The sequence below is a fragment of the Pyrgilauda ruficollis genome, unplaced genomic scaffold (assembly GCF_017590135.1).
Source record: "Pyrgilauda ruficollis isolate IOZ18807 unplaced genomic scaffold, ASM1759013v1 scaffold16, whole genome shotgun sequence".
Classification (NCBI taxonomy): Eukaryota; Metazoa; Chordata; class Aves; order Passeriformes; family Passeridae; genus Pyrgilauda; species Pyrgilauda ruficollis.
The window spans coordinates 5150278-5162759 of NW_024514764.1; the positions used below are offsets into that span (position 1 = coordinate 5150278).

General features: G+C 37.9%; 1 protein-coding gene across 3 annotated transcripts in view; it reads right to left on the reverse strand.

Moving 5' to 3' along the window:
- Nucleotides 1-12482, reverse strand: part of LOC121350780 (transformation/transcription domain associated protein) — a 75403-nt gene that overhangs the window by 38254 nt on the left and 24667 nt on the right. For all 3 annotated transcript variants that reach the window (XM_041462433.1, XM_041462431.1, XM_041462432.1), the window contains 15 exons: nucleotides 12148-12318; nucleotides 11364-11432; nucleotides 7562-7681; nucleotides 7124-7243; nucleotides 6620-6784; nucleotides 6036-6217; nucleotides 5566-5764; nucleotides 5019-5147; nucleotides 4139-4405; nucleotides 3406-3612; nucleotides 2372-2530; nucleotides 2151-2285; nucleotides 1868-1978; nucleotides 889-1035; nucleotides 364-577 (listed from right to left, as the gene is read on the reverse strand). In XM_041462433.1, coding sequence (XP_041318367.1) covers nucleotides 364-577; nucleotides 889-1035; nucleotides 1868-1978; nucleotides 2151-2285; nucleotides 2372-2530; nucleotides 3406-3612; nucleotides 4139-4405; nucleotides 5019-5147; nucleotides 5566-5764; nucleotides 6036-6217; nucleotides 6620-6784; nucleotides 7124-7243; nucleotides 7562-7681; nucleotides 11364-11432; nucleotides 12148-12318 — 2395 coding nt within the window. The remainder of the gene's footprint in view (nucleotides 1-363; nucleotides 578-888; nucleotides 1036-1867; nucleotides 1979-2150; nucleotides 2286-2371; nucleotides 2531-3405; nucleotides 3613-4138; nucleotides 4406-5018; nucleotides 5148-5565; nucleotides 5765-6035; nucleotides 6218-6619; nucleotides 6785-7123; nucleotides 7244-7561; nucleotides 7682-11363; nucleotides 11433-12147; nucleotides 12319-12482) is intronic.

A 12482-nucleotide genomic window follows, 5' to 3' on the forward strand; every position in this document is an offset into this window, starting at 1 on the left:
ATCCCCTTCCTTGTTTCAGCAAAACAGCAAAACTTAATAACTAAAAAATTGCACTTCTGAAACTGAAAAATTCTAATTGCAAAAATACATTAAATTTATAGCATGCATTTCTTGAACTAAAGTTATGACAGCCACAGGTTATTAAGTTTTTATGTCAATGGATAATGATGTATTCCACATGATTACTTCTTTCAGCTTTTCCTTTGTTAATCAGAGGTTGAAAGTGCAAGCTAAAATGGACCATTAAAGGCAGAAATCATAAAACAGAATATTAGCACATTCCAAAGAGTGCTTTATCCCACCCCTCAACCACTTAAGTTATGCAGCAATAAAAGATAAAAGGAGGAAGCAAACACCACTCACTTGGTTCTGTGGGGAAAATTCCCATCAAGCGAGACAGCAAACTGTGGACAGCTCTCAAAACCTTGGTGTTCCCACAGGTCATACAGGCTGCTACCCCTCTTTGGAGGGGCTTGAAGCTGCTCAGGATAGCAGGGGGCTGTAGCACAGTCAACAGGAAGCTTAACACCTCTAAGCCAGTGCAAATGTTGGCAAAGTTGGCCTGATTGGGCTGCTCCTAAAGAGAAAGCATACAAAAAGGCAGTGAGTAGGGGTAAACAAGAATTACACAGACTACTAAACTCAGATCAAATCTGTTAAAACCTACTAAGAAAAAAAACCCCAAAAATAAACAAACCACACCAACCAGTCAGTACTGCAGCTCTACAAATTACAACCACTGCTGCAATTCACACACTTAACAACTTATTTATTTCACTACAAAGAAAAGATTAGTACTGTAAAAATCTATATCCAGATATGACTGGTATTCAATCATCCCACATGCCAGGGAAACCTAAAGACCTACAGGACTAGAATGTTACCTACCACAGTCATGAGCAGCTTATCAAACCACTGCAACTTCAGCTCTGACTTGGGCCACATGTCTGGCCTCAAAGCTGTTTTCAGAAGGTTGACACAGCGACGAGACAGCAACTCCCCAGGGGATCCAGCAGTGTTGGAGTTGTCATTTACCTAGCAATTAATCAGAGTTAACAAAATGACACCCTTTTGGAACCAAGTCATTAATTTATTATTCATTCCATGCAAGCATGTAATTTCTTATTTCTGAAATGGTTGAGCTTAAGTAGTTTTATCAGTACAGTCACACAGCATTTAATGCATAAAAAGCTGACAACTAATAGTAAACACCAGAACCGGTGTCTAAATTGCTTGCTAATTAACCCAAATCACCCATCAAAGGTGTATTTAAACAAAAGTTTCATGCCATCCTTTACTGCAACTCTGAACATACTCAAGATGGTTAATCTTTACTGTTTGCAAGGTAACCACAAATATGTGCAGCTCTTTACTCAACTCATCTTTATACATAAGAGTACATCTGCTTTGTGCAATGGACTGTGGGATATAAAATCCCATGCTACTTACCAGCTGAGTCTGCTGCAGGAGCAGAAGCCATAAAATTTGCCAGCCTGGAGGTACACCCAGATAATCTGTCCCATTCTACAAAAGTTAATTCCCTCCAAATTTGGTGGAAAAACTTTAGCACTACATGCTGCAGGAAAGTAATTCCATGTGTAGGATTTTGAAAATAAATATACAATCATTACCCCTGGATACAGTCATTCCCTATAAACTCTCTAAATATTTTGGGATGAAGTATTCTTGACATTTAACCTAGGCAACAGAACAAACACACATTGCGGCATCACCCAAATATGTAAATTAATCTTGAAAACAGAAACATTAGAATAATCCAAGCCTAAAGGACCGGTGTGAAAACAGGAGTTTATGGGTTTGGCTGCTACTCCACACTGGTATCTGCATATCAGAGTAACCACAGTACCTGGCAAGCAATTCTAATCAGGAAATTCACCACAGTGTCTGTGTGCTGCTTGTCAATGGGCTTGGCAAGGAGGGCATCAGCTCCTGGCAAGGACTGGCTCCGTCCAAACACCTGCATGCACACAAAACACCAAAGCCATCAGCCAGACTGAAGGAGGAAAACAACAAGAACAGATTTAAAATACTTGCTAAAGCTAAAACCTTCCATTTAGGGAGTTTCGAGTCATGTGGAAAAAACAATTACACTACTTAGAGTCTCTGAACAAATCCTGATTTTCTCTTACAGCACTTATTGCTCCTGTAGCTGTCCTGAATCGTTTTACTTCTTGGCCAGAATCCACAGACAATCCTCTTTTAACAGCAGATGAGGCAGAACTTGCTCCTTCTCCACTTGCACTTGAATCCATATCTGAATCTGGCTGAAATATCAGCAATGTGCATGTTAAAAAAAGGACATTAAACTGTGGAACAGTTCAATCTTTACCCATTTATTTTGATTTCCTACCTGCTGGTCTTTGATTCTTTGCAATTCCCATTTAATAACAACTTCAGCAAGATCCACAGCTAATTTTCTTTGCTCTATTGTAACACTGGGAGTGAAGCCCAGTCTCTGCATGGCACTAACCATATGCTGAACCAAGTGATGTCTCACAGGATAATAAACCTGAAAAAATGGTTTCACAGAAATGTTAGTCATTAATCAGTAACATTCTACACAAAACCTACAAGGTTGAAATAAAGCAAAATTGAAAAACAGCCATCAATCCCAAAGTTTGCTAAACCAGTACCACTTCAAATTTTGCAATATGGAAAAGTAACTGGTGCATGGAAAATAGTATTTTGGCTACAACTTTCAGTAGTGACTACTGATTTCATGCACTCAAATGAACATGTTCTTTTTAAGACTCATAGTTTTTCTCAAGGACCAATCATACAATTTTTTTTTCATGCCTTTTAAAGAGCTTCAACTCACATTTGAACACACTCAGACATTCTTTCAAAAATTTTTGAGGCATCAGTTCCTGAAAAATGTGTATTATCTGTCCCTTTGGATTGCATTTTAATATGTGTTTTCAAAAATGTTCCTATGTTGACATTCTGCACCATTCCCCCATTTGTTTGATGTTTCCCAACATACCCAGGCTGCAAATAAAAGTGATCTGGCTAATCCCACAGAATATATAAAGCCAAACAAAAAAAGGATTACTGGAAGATGGCAAAGAATATGGTTCTGCACTCTGTTTAAAGAACTCTTAGAGAATCTTCACAGACCTGTTAAAGAACACTGCTAATGCATGTGCAATGAATTCATCTTGCAGACTCTAACCTGACATTTGGAGTTCTAACTTCAACCACGACAGAGCTTAATAAATTACTTGCTATTAAACAGTTGTATTCAGTTATAGATAAGTATCTTTACAGACAAATTATGCATTTTGAACCTAAACCAAATAAATCAGATTATGCTGTTTTTCTAATCAAACTGTTTACTTCCTTGATACAGGAGATACAGAGAGTACCCAGTAACAGTACAAGTACCTTGAAATGTTGCACTATCAAGTGCAAAATATGTACTAGTTGGGGCACTGTATGGCCCTCTTCCACAATGATTTTTCGTGTCCAGTGAGTGAGCATCTGGTGTCCATCCTCCATTCGAGCAGGCACAGCTGGAGTCAGGATAGCCATGGCCTGCCTGACAATAGCCCGGGCTTCCATTGCATGAGCTTTGAGAAGGCTGTGAAAAACCTGAACAGCAGAGCTTCTCATCAACATCAATACTGCATGCATTTACAAAAACAAAGCATTTAGAAAGAAAGGGAAACTACAACACGTTTTTCTAAGAACACAATTTTTCACTAAAGGCCCATAATTTGTTAGAAATATCATGATACATCAGCAGCAGAAGCATAGAGCATATACTTCTGTTTCCTTTCTATTCCCTTTTCTTCTTCCCTCTCCTCTGTCCAATTTGAAGTTTTCCCTTGGTCCCCACATTGTGTCTTAACTGAAGGGTATGTCTCTTAAAAAAAGAAACATTCCCAATTTTGTTAATTCAACCAAAATGTCTACTTGTCTTACTTACCCTTCCTTCTTCTTTCTATACTCTCCTATTCCCCAGAAAATCTGTATTAAACATTTGGCCTGCTGCTTCTGCATTTGTTTGTGGTGTTTCAATTACACTCAGCATTCAAAACCACTGTGCAGCTTCTACTCTGAATCTTACAATAACAGAAAGCACTCCATGAACTTAACACAAGCCTGTGGTCAATACCTGCAGAACAATCTTCTTGTGAATGGCGAACTTGGCAATGATGTGTGCCAAGAGCAAGTGGCCACTGTACTTGCAGGCTGGGTCCACGCAGGCCTTGGACAGGAGGCAAGGCCAGGCAAAGGTCATCAGGCGCCGCAGTTTGCTGTTCCTGTTCTTGTTGTTGTCGTGGATGTGATGGGGGGCATGCTCCACCAGCAGCGTGGCAAACTGCAGCAGGTAGATCCTCAGAGAATCCAGCATATCAGCCTGTTTTTCTGGATCGAGTACCTAGTTCCAGGCAGGATCAAAGAAGAGAGAATGAAGTTGGCAAAAAAAAATAACTTTTTTTATTATAAAGGCAAAGTACCAATTTTTTTGCTTTTTGAGCGGTTTTTAAGAAGACTAAGAACTAATTGTAATTGTTTTCTTGACTCAGTTTAGTAGCCACAAAACATCCTCCTGAAGTGTGAACCTTTAAATAATGAGCATATCTGGGAACTCCCAAACTGCTAACCTATGAAAAGAAATAAAGAAAATACCTCAACCCTCATCTTCAACAACATTTGTTTTATAACTTCTGACTGATTCCATGAAATAGCAGTGAATTAGAAAGACACTGATGCTGGGTCATGGAAAGCTTTCCTCATAAAAAGCACCAGGATTATAGCCAAGTAAGGCCCATTTCTAAAGCCACATTCCAGATCTGAAAACAGCAAAAACTGAAAATTGTAGTCCCATCCTACTGATGACTAATGGATCTCACATTCAACATTATGAAGCAATTCAACATAACCATAATATTCAGAACAGAACAACTAAATCAAATCAGGATGAGAAGTCAAATGAGAGGAACAACTTTTTGTTTTAATTTTCAAATACTTCAATGTAAACAGATCATTACCTTTGTTATAAAAACACTAGTGATGCTTTCTGGATTATCTCCTTCTGGGTTTGGGGGGCCTAACAGCTGTTCACCTTCTCCTTTTTCAAAACTGTACAAGAAAGCAGGATTCAGGATATGTTGCAGCACCTACAGAATATAAACACAGCAAGTTTTACTGTACTATTATATTCTTCTAATGGCAGCAACATTCATTCAAGTAGTCTCACACACAAACCTGCCTGTTGGACAAACTCACTGAGTTACACAAGGAAACTATACATAAAACTCCAAGAAAAAAGACACACACCAATTTTTTTCCCCTCTTTCTTCCTTCCAAGGGCATAGATTCTTAGAAAGTGTAAACTAAAGCAGCCAGCATTGAACACAAGATGAATTGCTGTCTCTGGTTATTATTGCTCTTTTTCAGGTATGATATTTTCACCCAAATGACTCTGCCAATTATCAAACTCGTTGACATTTAAGTAAGGGAGTTTTGTTGCCCTAGTTCCCAAGAAGAAAATTAAACCTAAATACCATGCTTCTTTGATTTAATTGCTTTAGTTACCTTGGCTTTGAGCTCATCTCCAAAGTTTGGGTCATTCAAGTCTACAAACCGGAAGAACAAAGCCCGTTTTTGGGGGATACTGTAGTTTTTGGGGATCTCTTCTTCCATGTATTCCTTTAAGAAAGTCATATTGCAGAGAAATCGGCCCGTAAAAGCTCGAAGCAACTGGAAAAGTAACTCTATATCACCATAATTCCTCCTGTGAAAACACATAAAACGCAAAGCTTCTGTGAAAAAAAATACACAAACTACTATGCTGATGAAATTAATCTTTTAAAGGAGCAGAGAAGCAAGGGCAGCCAGTACCACAGGCATGGTTTTAAATCTAATAGCAGTATTATGAGATATATTACACTTTCTCTTCAATAACTGCAAACCATTTTTAGTAGGCCTATATACCTTTACATTATTTTCAAAATTAAAATGCAAAAAATACATGCAGGGTCTAGAAACTAAAGATTTTTACGTACTTGCAGTAATTCAGCAAGCAATAGGCCAACAGCTTGGGCTCTTTCCAGTTTGTTGCAGCCATATTCTCCTTCCTATGTCTCTCCTGAAAAGCTTCACTCACCCATACACGTTTCAGCTGATTCACCAAGGAGTGTTGATTTGCTAACCAACATTCATCATTCTTAACAATAATACTTATGATCTGTCCAAAGCAAAACAAGACAAATGCACAGTCAAGACACAAGAGATCTGTCAGGAGAAACAATGATATATGAGCACTTGCTTAAGGTCAATTAGGGGTGCTAAAATATTCAACAGCAAAACAAAAGAGTGAAATACAAAATAGTTTAGATTTAAAAAAATAAATTTCTGTTTCTGTTGTCATGCTGTCCTCTTGTATCCAACTTGACAACAAAAGCAGAAATAATTTGAGTCTCCTTTCCCTTCTCAAAGCAGCTCTGGCTACAAACACTTCACATTTTTACAAGTGGTTTTCTATGAGCTGTAATACACACACACTCTCACTGAAAGCCTGGATGTAAGAGGCTTGTAGCTGAAGAGGTTTCAGCTACCCAGTGCAGAGACAAACAAGATAAATGAATACCTTGATAGCCTGGAACTGCAGGTCGAGACGCATGGTGGTGGTGCTGGGGGAGCCAGGTCTCACGGCTGCCTGGGCACCCACGGGCAGCAGCAGGGTGATAAATCGGTTGGGATTAGCTGCCAGTACATCCCGCAGAGGTTTGGCATCTTTATGTTTCAAGAAACTCTGTAAAAGGGGAAGAAATAATTTTAATAACCTTTAAAAGCCAAAATACCAAGCGACTATATCATCCTGTAGCTTTTATGTTCCACACTAAAGTTGCAGAGGTTGTATTTCATGTATATAAAAATAACATCTACACTTCAGTAATAGCCTTACATGATCTGGAAAGGTATAAAATCAACACTTCAGGACAAACAAAACCAGGAACAGGAACCCTGCAGTCATGAGTAAGACCACGATTAAGGACTACGAGGACATACAAGCAAAAAAATATGCAAAAGGTGTTAATCAGATTTGTCAAGTTGAGGGGTTTTTTCTGGCTCCTCTCCCCACACAGCTTACCATAAACATTCTGCTCCACTGTGGATCATTTAAAGTGGCTTCCATCATGAACAGCTCCACAGTCTGGGATGGATGACGTGTCAAAAACTTTATCAGTGGTTCTCTGAATGGACTGCCAGCCTGAAAAATTCATAAACCTTAAATTAAAAATGCAGAGTGTAGAGTATTTCCCACTAATTTACTACCACTCAGAAAAATACATTTGACTTGGTGCTTATATAGACACAAAATGTTCAGAACTTGCATGATGAGATTTATTGATACTTTCAAAACTTCACTTCTAAGGGTGTAAGGCAAATGTTAATACCTCCTAAAGGCTTGAAGAGCATATTTTAGCATCAAATGTTCTCACACCATATTTAAAATATTATAATTATCATACACTAATGTTTAAGACTATAAAGCAAAAATTTCAGCAATGTTAACTTCCACTTTTACCTCAATTAACATTGCTCGTTCTGTTTTCATAACAACTTCCAGAAGAGGTTTAACCAGAGTCTGTGGGGCAGCTGGGATCAGATGGAATAAATTTATAATTGCTGAACAAATCTTCATTTCCTACAGATACAAAGAAACACAAATAAATATTACTGGCTATAATGTACAAAAACAGTATCACACATCTTACTTCTTTTTTTCCCTCTGTATTAGCATAGCCAGCAGCCAAATGCAAAAGGTCAATATATACACAGCATCTACTTACCATAATGCATGAGAAATTGCACCTGTGGAAGTCTGCCCTACCCTCTCTGGTAATATCATGGTTTAAATTTTATTTTCCTTGCCAGTGGAGTGGTGTTTTACAGGTAAGAGCTAAACACTGTAATGACACTGCTGATGGGGGAGTTACAGAGTGCTCACTGCTCTACACCAAGTGGGTCAAGCCTCAAACAGCCAGACCTTCCCCCTAAACCATTTCTGCTATACAACCCACACCCCCAGGTTACACAGGAAGAGATTCAGCTTTGTCACAGCACTGTTCAGCCTATCTCACAAACAGCTGGTTACTGTAAAGTCAGCCCTCTTCTCCCACTAGATACGAAATTCTCCAGGAGTCCAAAATCATTTTGCATTTTTTTCCACTGTGCAATTTAAATAGAGACTGTATTTCAGCTAGCTAGAGTGGAGATTTCCTTCAGTAAGAAAAGGGAAAGGAAGAAACAAAACAACGAAACTACCCTCACCATCTCTCTAAAACCAAGTTCCAGTAGCCAAGATGATTTTATCGAGTGCATTACATTTTTTCAACTGAATTTAAACACAAAGCATTAGGCTCCACTCCTTTAACCTGATCTGCCCAGACAGACCCCACAAGACCCCTCTCATGGACTGAAGTGAAGGGCTGAGAATACATAAAAACCTTTTGAAACCACTTATGCCTTCACAGAAACTAAAAATCCTGCTCTTCCTGGTACAAACATGCTCAACATCCTTAACTGCAACGTGATCAAAACAGCTCTGCACACACAGAGAAGACAATTCACAGCACTGCACTCAAAGGCACAGTGCACTGTGCCCAAAACACAAAGATAAAACTAACAAACCACAAGTTAAAAGAAAAAATAAAACCAAACTAAACAACAACAAAAGAAACCATGACAACAAAAAAAGTTCCTGGTGCCTGCACTGAGTTTCTCACCTCTACCCCTTCCGTGGCAGGCTGAACCAAAACAGAAGTCACAGCATGAAAGGAAAAAGCCCACAAAAATATCAAAGAAATGTACAAATCAGCACATGCCATTCTTCAGGCTGCAGTCTAACTTCAGCTCAGTTACTTCCTCATCTCAAACGGAAGGAATGGAGACAATGAGCATCTCATACGCTCCAAATTGTCCTCCTAAGAACTAGGATGAAATTAATCCTTTTTTCCACTTTTACATTGATCAGACATAGCTTCTCAAATATTTAAACGGAATAAAAAGATAATAAAGGTTTTTTAGTCAGTGGAAACAACATTTTAGCATCTTTGAAGACAAATTTGGCCACCATCTATTACAAAACCATTTTCAGTACTTGAACTACCAAGTTACAAAGTCCTCTAAACTCCTCCTAGGCTGTAATGCAGAATTTCCACCATGGAAATTTCCATCCTCTCACAAAAGGCCGCTGGAGGCAACCATCTACTCAAAACTTATTCCTTAAATTACCAGACATGACCTGAAATCCCATGCCTTTCCTTGGAGAGACAAGGAAGAGAGGAAGAAAGATTTAAATCAAATATTTTATTCCCTGGACCAATGAATTAGATTTTAATCACTACTTAATATATTACATTTTAATTTGTTCATTTCTCTAAACAGCCAGATCACAGCTCAGGATCACAGCAGGACTGTCATAAATTATTTAGGTGAACAAGGCTTAGTTATTCTGATACCAGTGAGGATCTTTACAACAGTCATAACTATGCAGCATTTCTAACTAATTTTTCAGTTTGTCTGTAGTTACCATTTTCATATGAAAACTCACTTCACACACCTTTTAACTATTCTGTAAGAGGCTTTGCTGACCAGCCTTTATCTGCACAATGCTGGAGAACTGCCTGACACCATCATCAAAGGGCACCTTCATCCCATGCTGCTGGAAAAGGATGGAATGCTTGGAACAGCACCAGCACAGGGAGGGAACATCAGGCTTTCCTGATGTTCAGTTCTGCTCTCCACTGAGTGTTCAGCAGCTCCTCTACTCAACCACAGAGTCTGAATGATCCAGTCTACTCCCCAACACTGCTTTTAATGAGTTCCTCAGAGGCTGGAATCTCACTAGGATCGTGAAGACAGGAGAGAAAGTGAAATGCCAGCTGCAATAACTGATCACCAGTTTCACAATCCCTGGTTTTCAACAGCACAATATACATACAGATACATGAACACAGCCTGACACAGCAACTGTACAAAGACCAAGCTGTGTGCTCCTGCAGTTTCTTAAGAGTTTTTATTTTTAAGGAAACTTTGGAGCAACAACTAGGAAGCAGAAGAGTAATATACAATCAGCTTTGCATTGACACAATTCTACTTGAAATGTTTCCAGACATCTCTTGTCCCTCTCCCCACACAACATATCTCTCTGAACACATAACTACACAGAAAACATCAAAAGCAGGGGAATTCCCAGCTAAACATGACTTAGTGACAAATAAAAACAGTTCTGGAGGTGCCACATTGTGGTTTAAAAGATCATGGCTACAAAAAGATCTGCAAGATATCTGTAATCATCATATTTGAGGAAAAGTGAATCCCAAAAGTATATGAAGGCCTTAGAACTACTCTGGCATGAATAAAATGAGGTTAACTGAAGAATGCACAGTGTTTCAGTTAAAACATAAGAAAGCAATCTTATTCTACTTCATTCGAGAACATCTAGATCTAATATAAAGCAATGACCAAATTCAGATTAAAAGCTCTCCTTGCAAATACAGCAAAGAGAAATGAAAAGCCATTAAGCCATTTCCATGTTTTGAGGGAAATAAAAAGCCAATGTAATTTCATTCTAATTTGAGAAACAAAGACATTAATAGAATTCCCCCTCTTTTTTTCTTAGGTGCAATCATAAATCTCAGCACTTAATAAAAGCATTTAGTAAAACATTAATAGAATTGTGGGACCTCTGGTAATGCACAGGAAGCTGCACTGAAGCAGGAATTCCCATCAGTATTGCTAAGAGCACACAGTATTGACATTACACTGCACAGTTTTCCATTTATAAGACAACTGATCAGCTTCCCCTGTTTCTACACTGAGGCCATTAGTTTCACTGGGAGAGTGATTTTAATGTGATCCCAACTAGTAAATATTGAACTTGGTTTAAATAAATTAAATTTTAAATTAACTGGGATTATGTTATCATTAAGTATAATTTTCAAAAGGCTATATTATGAACATCAAACATATTAATAAAAAATGGGGGATTATGCTGTTGAGCTCATCAGCCATTCCAGTGAAGAACAGACTTCTAAGCAGAAAATCCTGAGGGGGAAAAGAAATACAAATGCTTGAGCTGCTGCCACACGAGCCTAGAACAGTCTCTAAAGTAACCACTGTCAGCAGATAAGAAGCTCCTCTTACTGAGACTTTTAACAGATATTCAATATTCTATATTCAATTCAACAAGTCTGTTAGCTTGCAACAAAGCATCAGTGTGTAATCAGTTATGGCAGCATTTACAACTGAATGAGTTCTTTAATTCCAAAACATTAATAATATTTATTTGTTCTCTTCTCACACAAAAGCATTCATTAACTTACATTTCCATCACTCCGTTGTCCACCTTTGTGTGTAATAACTACAACTTCCATCCATTTACGCAGGTGTTGCTACAAAGAAAGGATAATTAGTATTATTCTTCTAATTAGACTGTTCCATTTTAGCATATGCTACAAGAGACAATATAGAGGCAGAAATAATTCTTTGAAGGAAACAAAGGGAAGAATTATCATTATTTACATTCCCTCAAGTTGAAAAGTTTACTGTTGCTAGAAGTCCTCTCCATATTCAAGAAAGCAGGGATTATAAGTACATATATATACAAAAAACTTAAATCTGATAGTCTTACGCTCTTTGATGATTTGCTTGATGTCTATGCATTTAAATACTTAAATATTCATGCAAAGGGGATAAAGAATTCACATATTCAGTTTAATCGCTGCAAATACACAGAGCAATACCTCCCAAAATTTTATAAATCAAGAAAGCACCAAAACAGATTAAGTGCATTGAGAAGTAAAATTGTTAAAGGTGAAAGTGGCACCTTGCTTAAAGATAAATTTGTCCAAACAAATCTTAGCATAACTAGTTATGTCTTCACTAAAAAATAAAATCTCTTAACTTTTTGGTTTAGAAGCCCTTTAGAAATTTACTCAAAATGTTTAAAGAAATTGGGGTTTTTTATTAATAGTGAAACAAAAATCTTTTACTTCCAACATATACATTGAGTCACTACTGAACTTCTTTGATTTTTCACCAATAAAAATAGTAGCTAGAAGAAAATTTCTTCTGGAAGAGCTATAATAAAAACTTGGATGGGCTTACCATCATCTGATCACAGAATTTATCATTGAAAGAGTTTGGGAAAAGTCTAGTGACTGATGTCAGACGATTCACCACGTTGAGGGTCAGACTCCGATAGTCTCCCAGCATCATCAGCAATGGTCTCATGTGGGTATGGATTTGATCAACTTCTATGGTAGCTCCTTCCAAGAACTGCAAGAGAGTGCACAATTAAGATACAGGTGGAGAGGGACGTGACTTTTGTGCAAACATTGTTCTTAAAATAGATTCAGCTGACTTGACTTCTTTACTTTTTGCCTTCAATACAATACAATACAATCTAATGCTGCAAATTGACACAGTGACAAGATGGATTT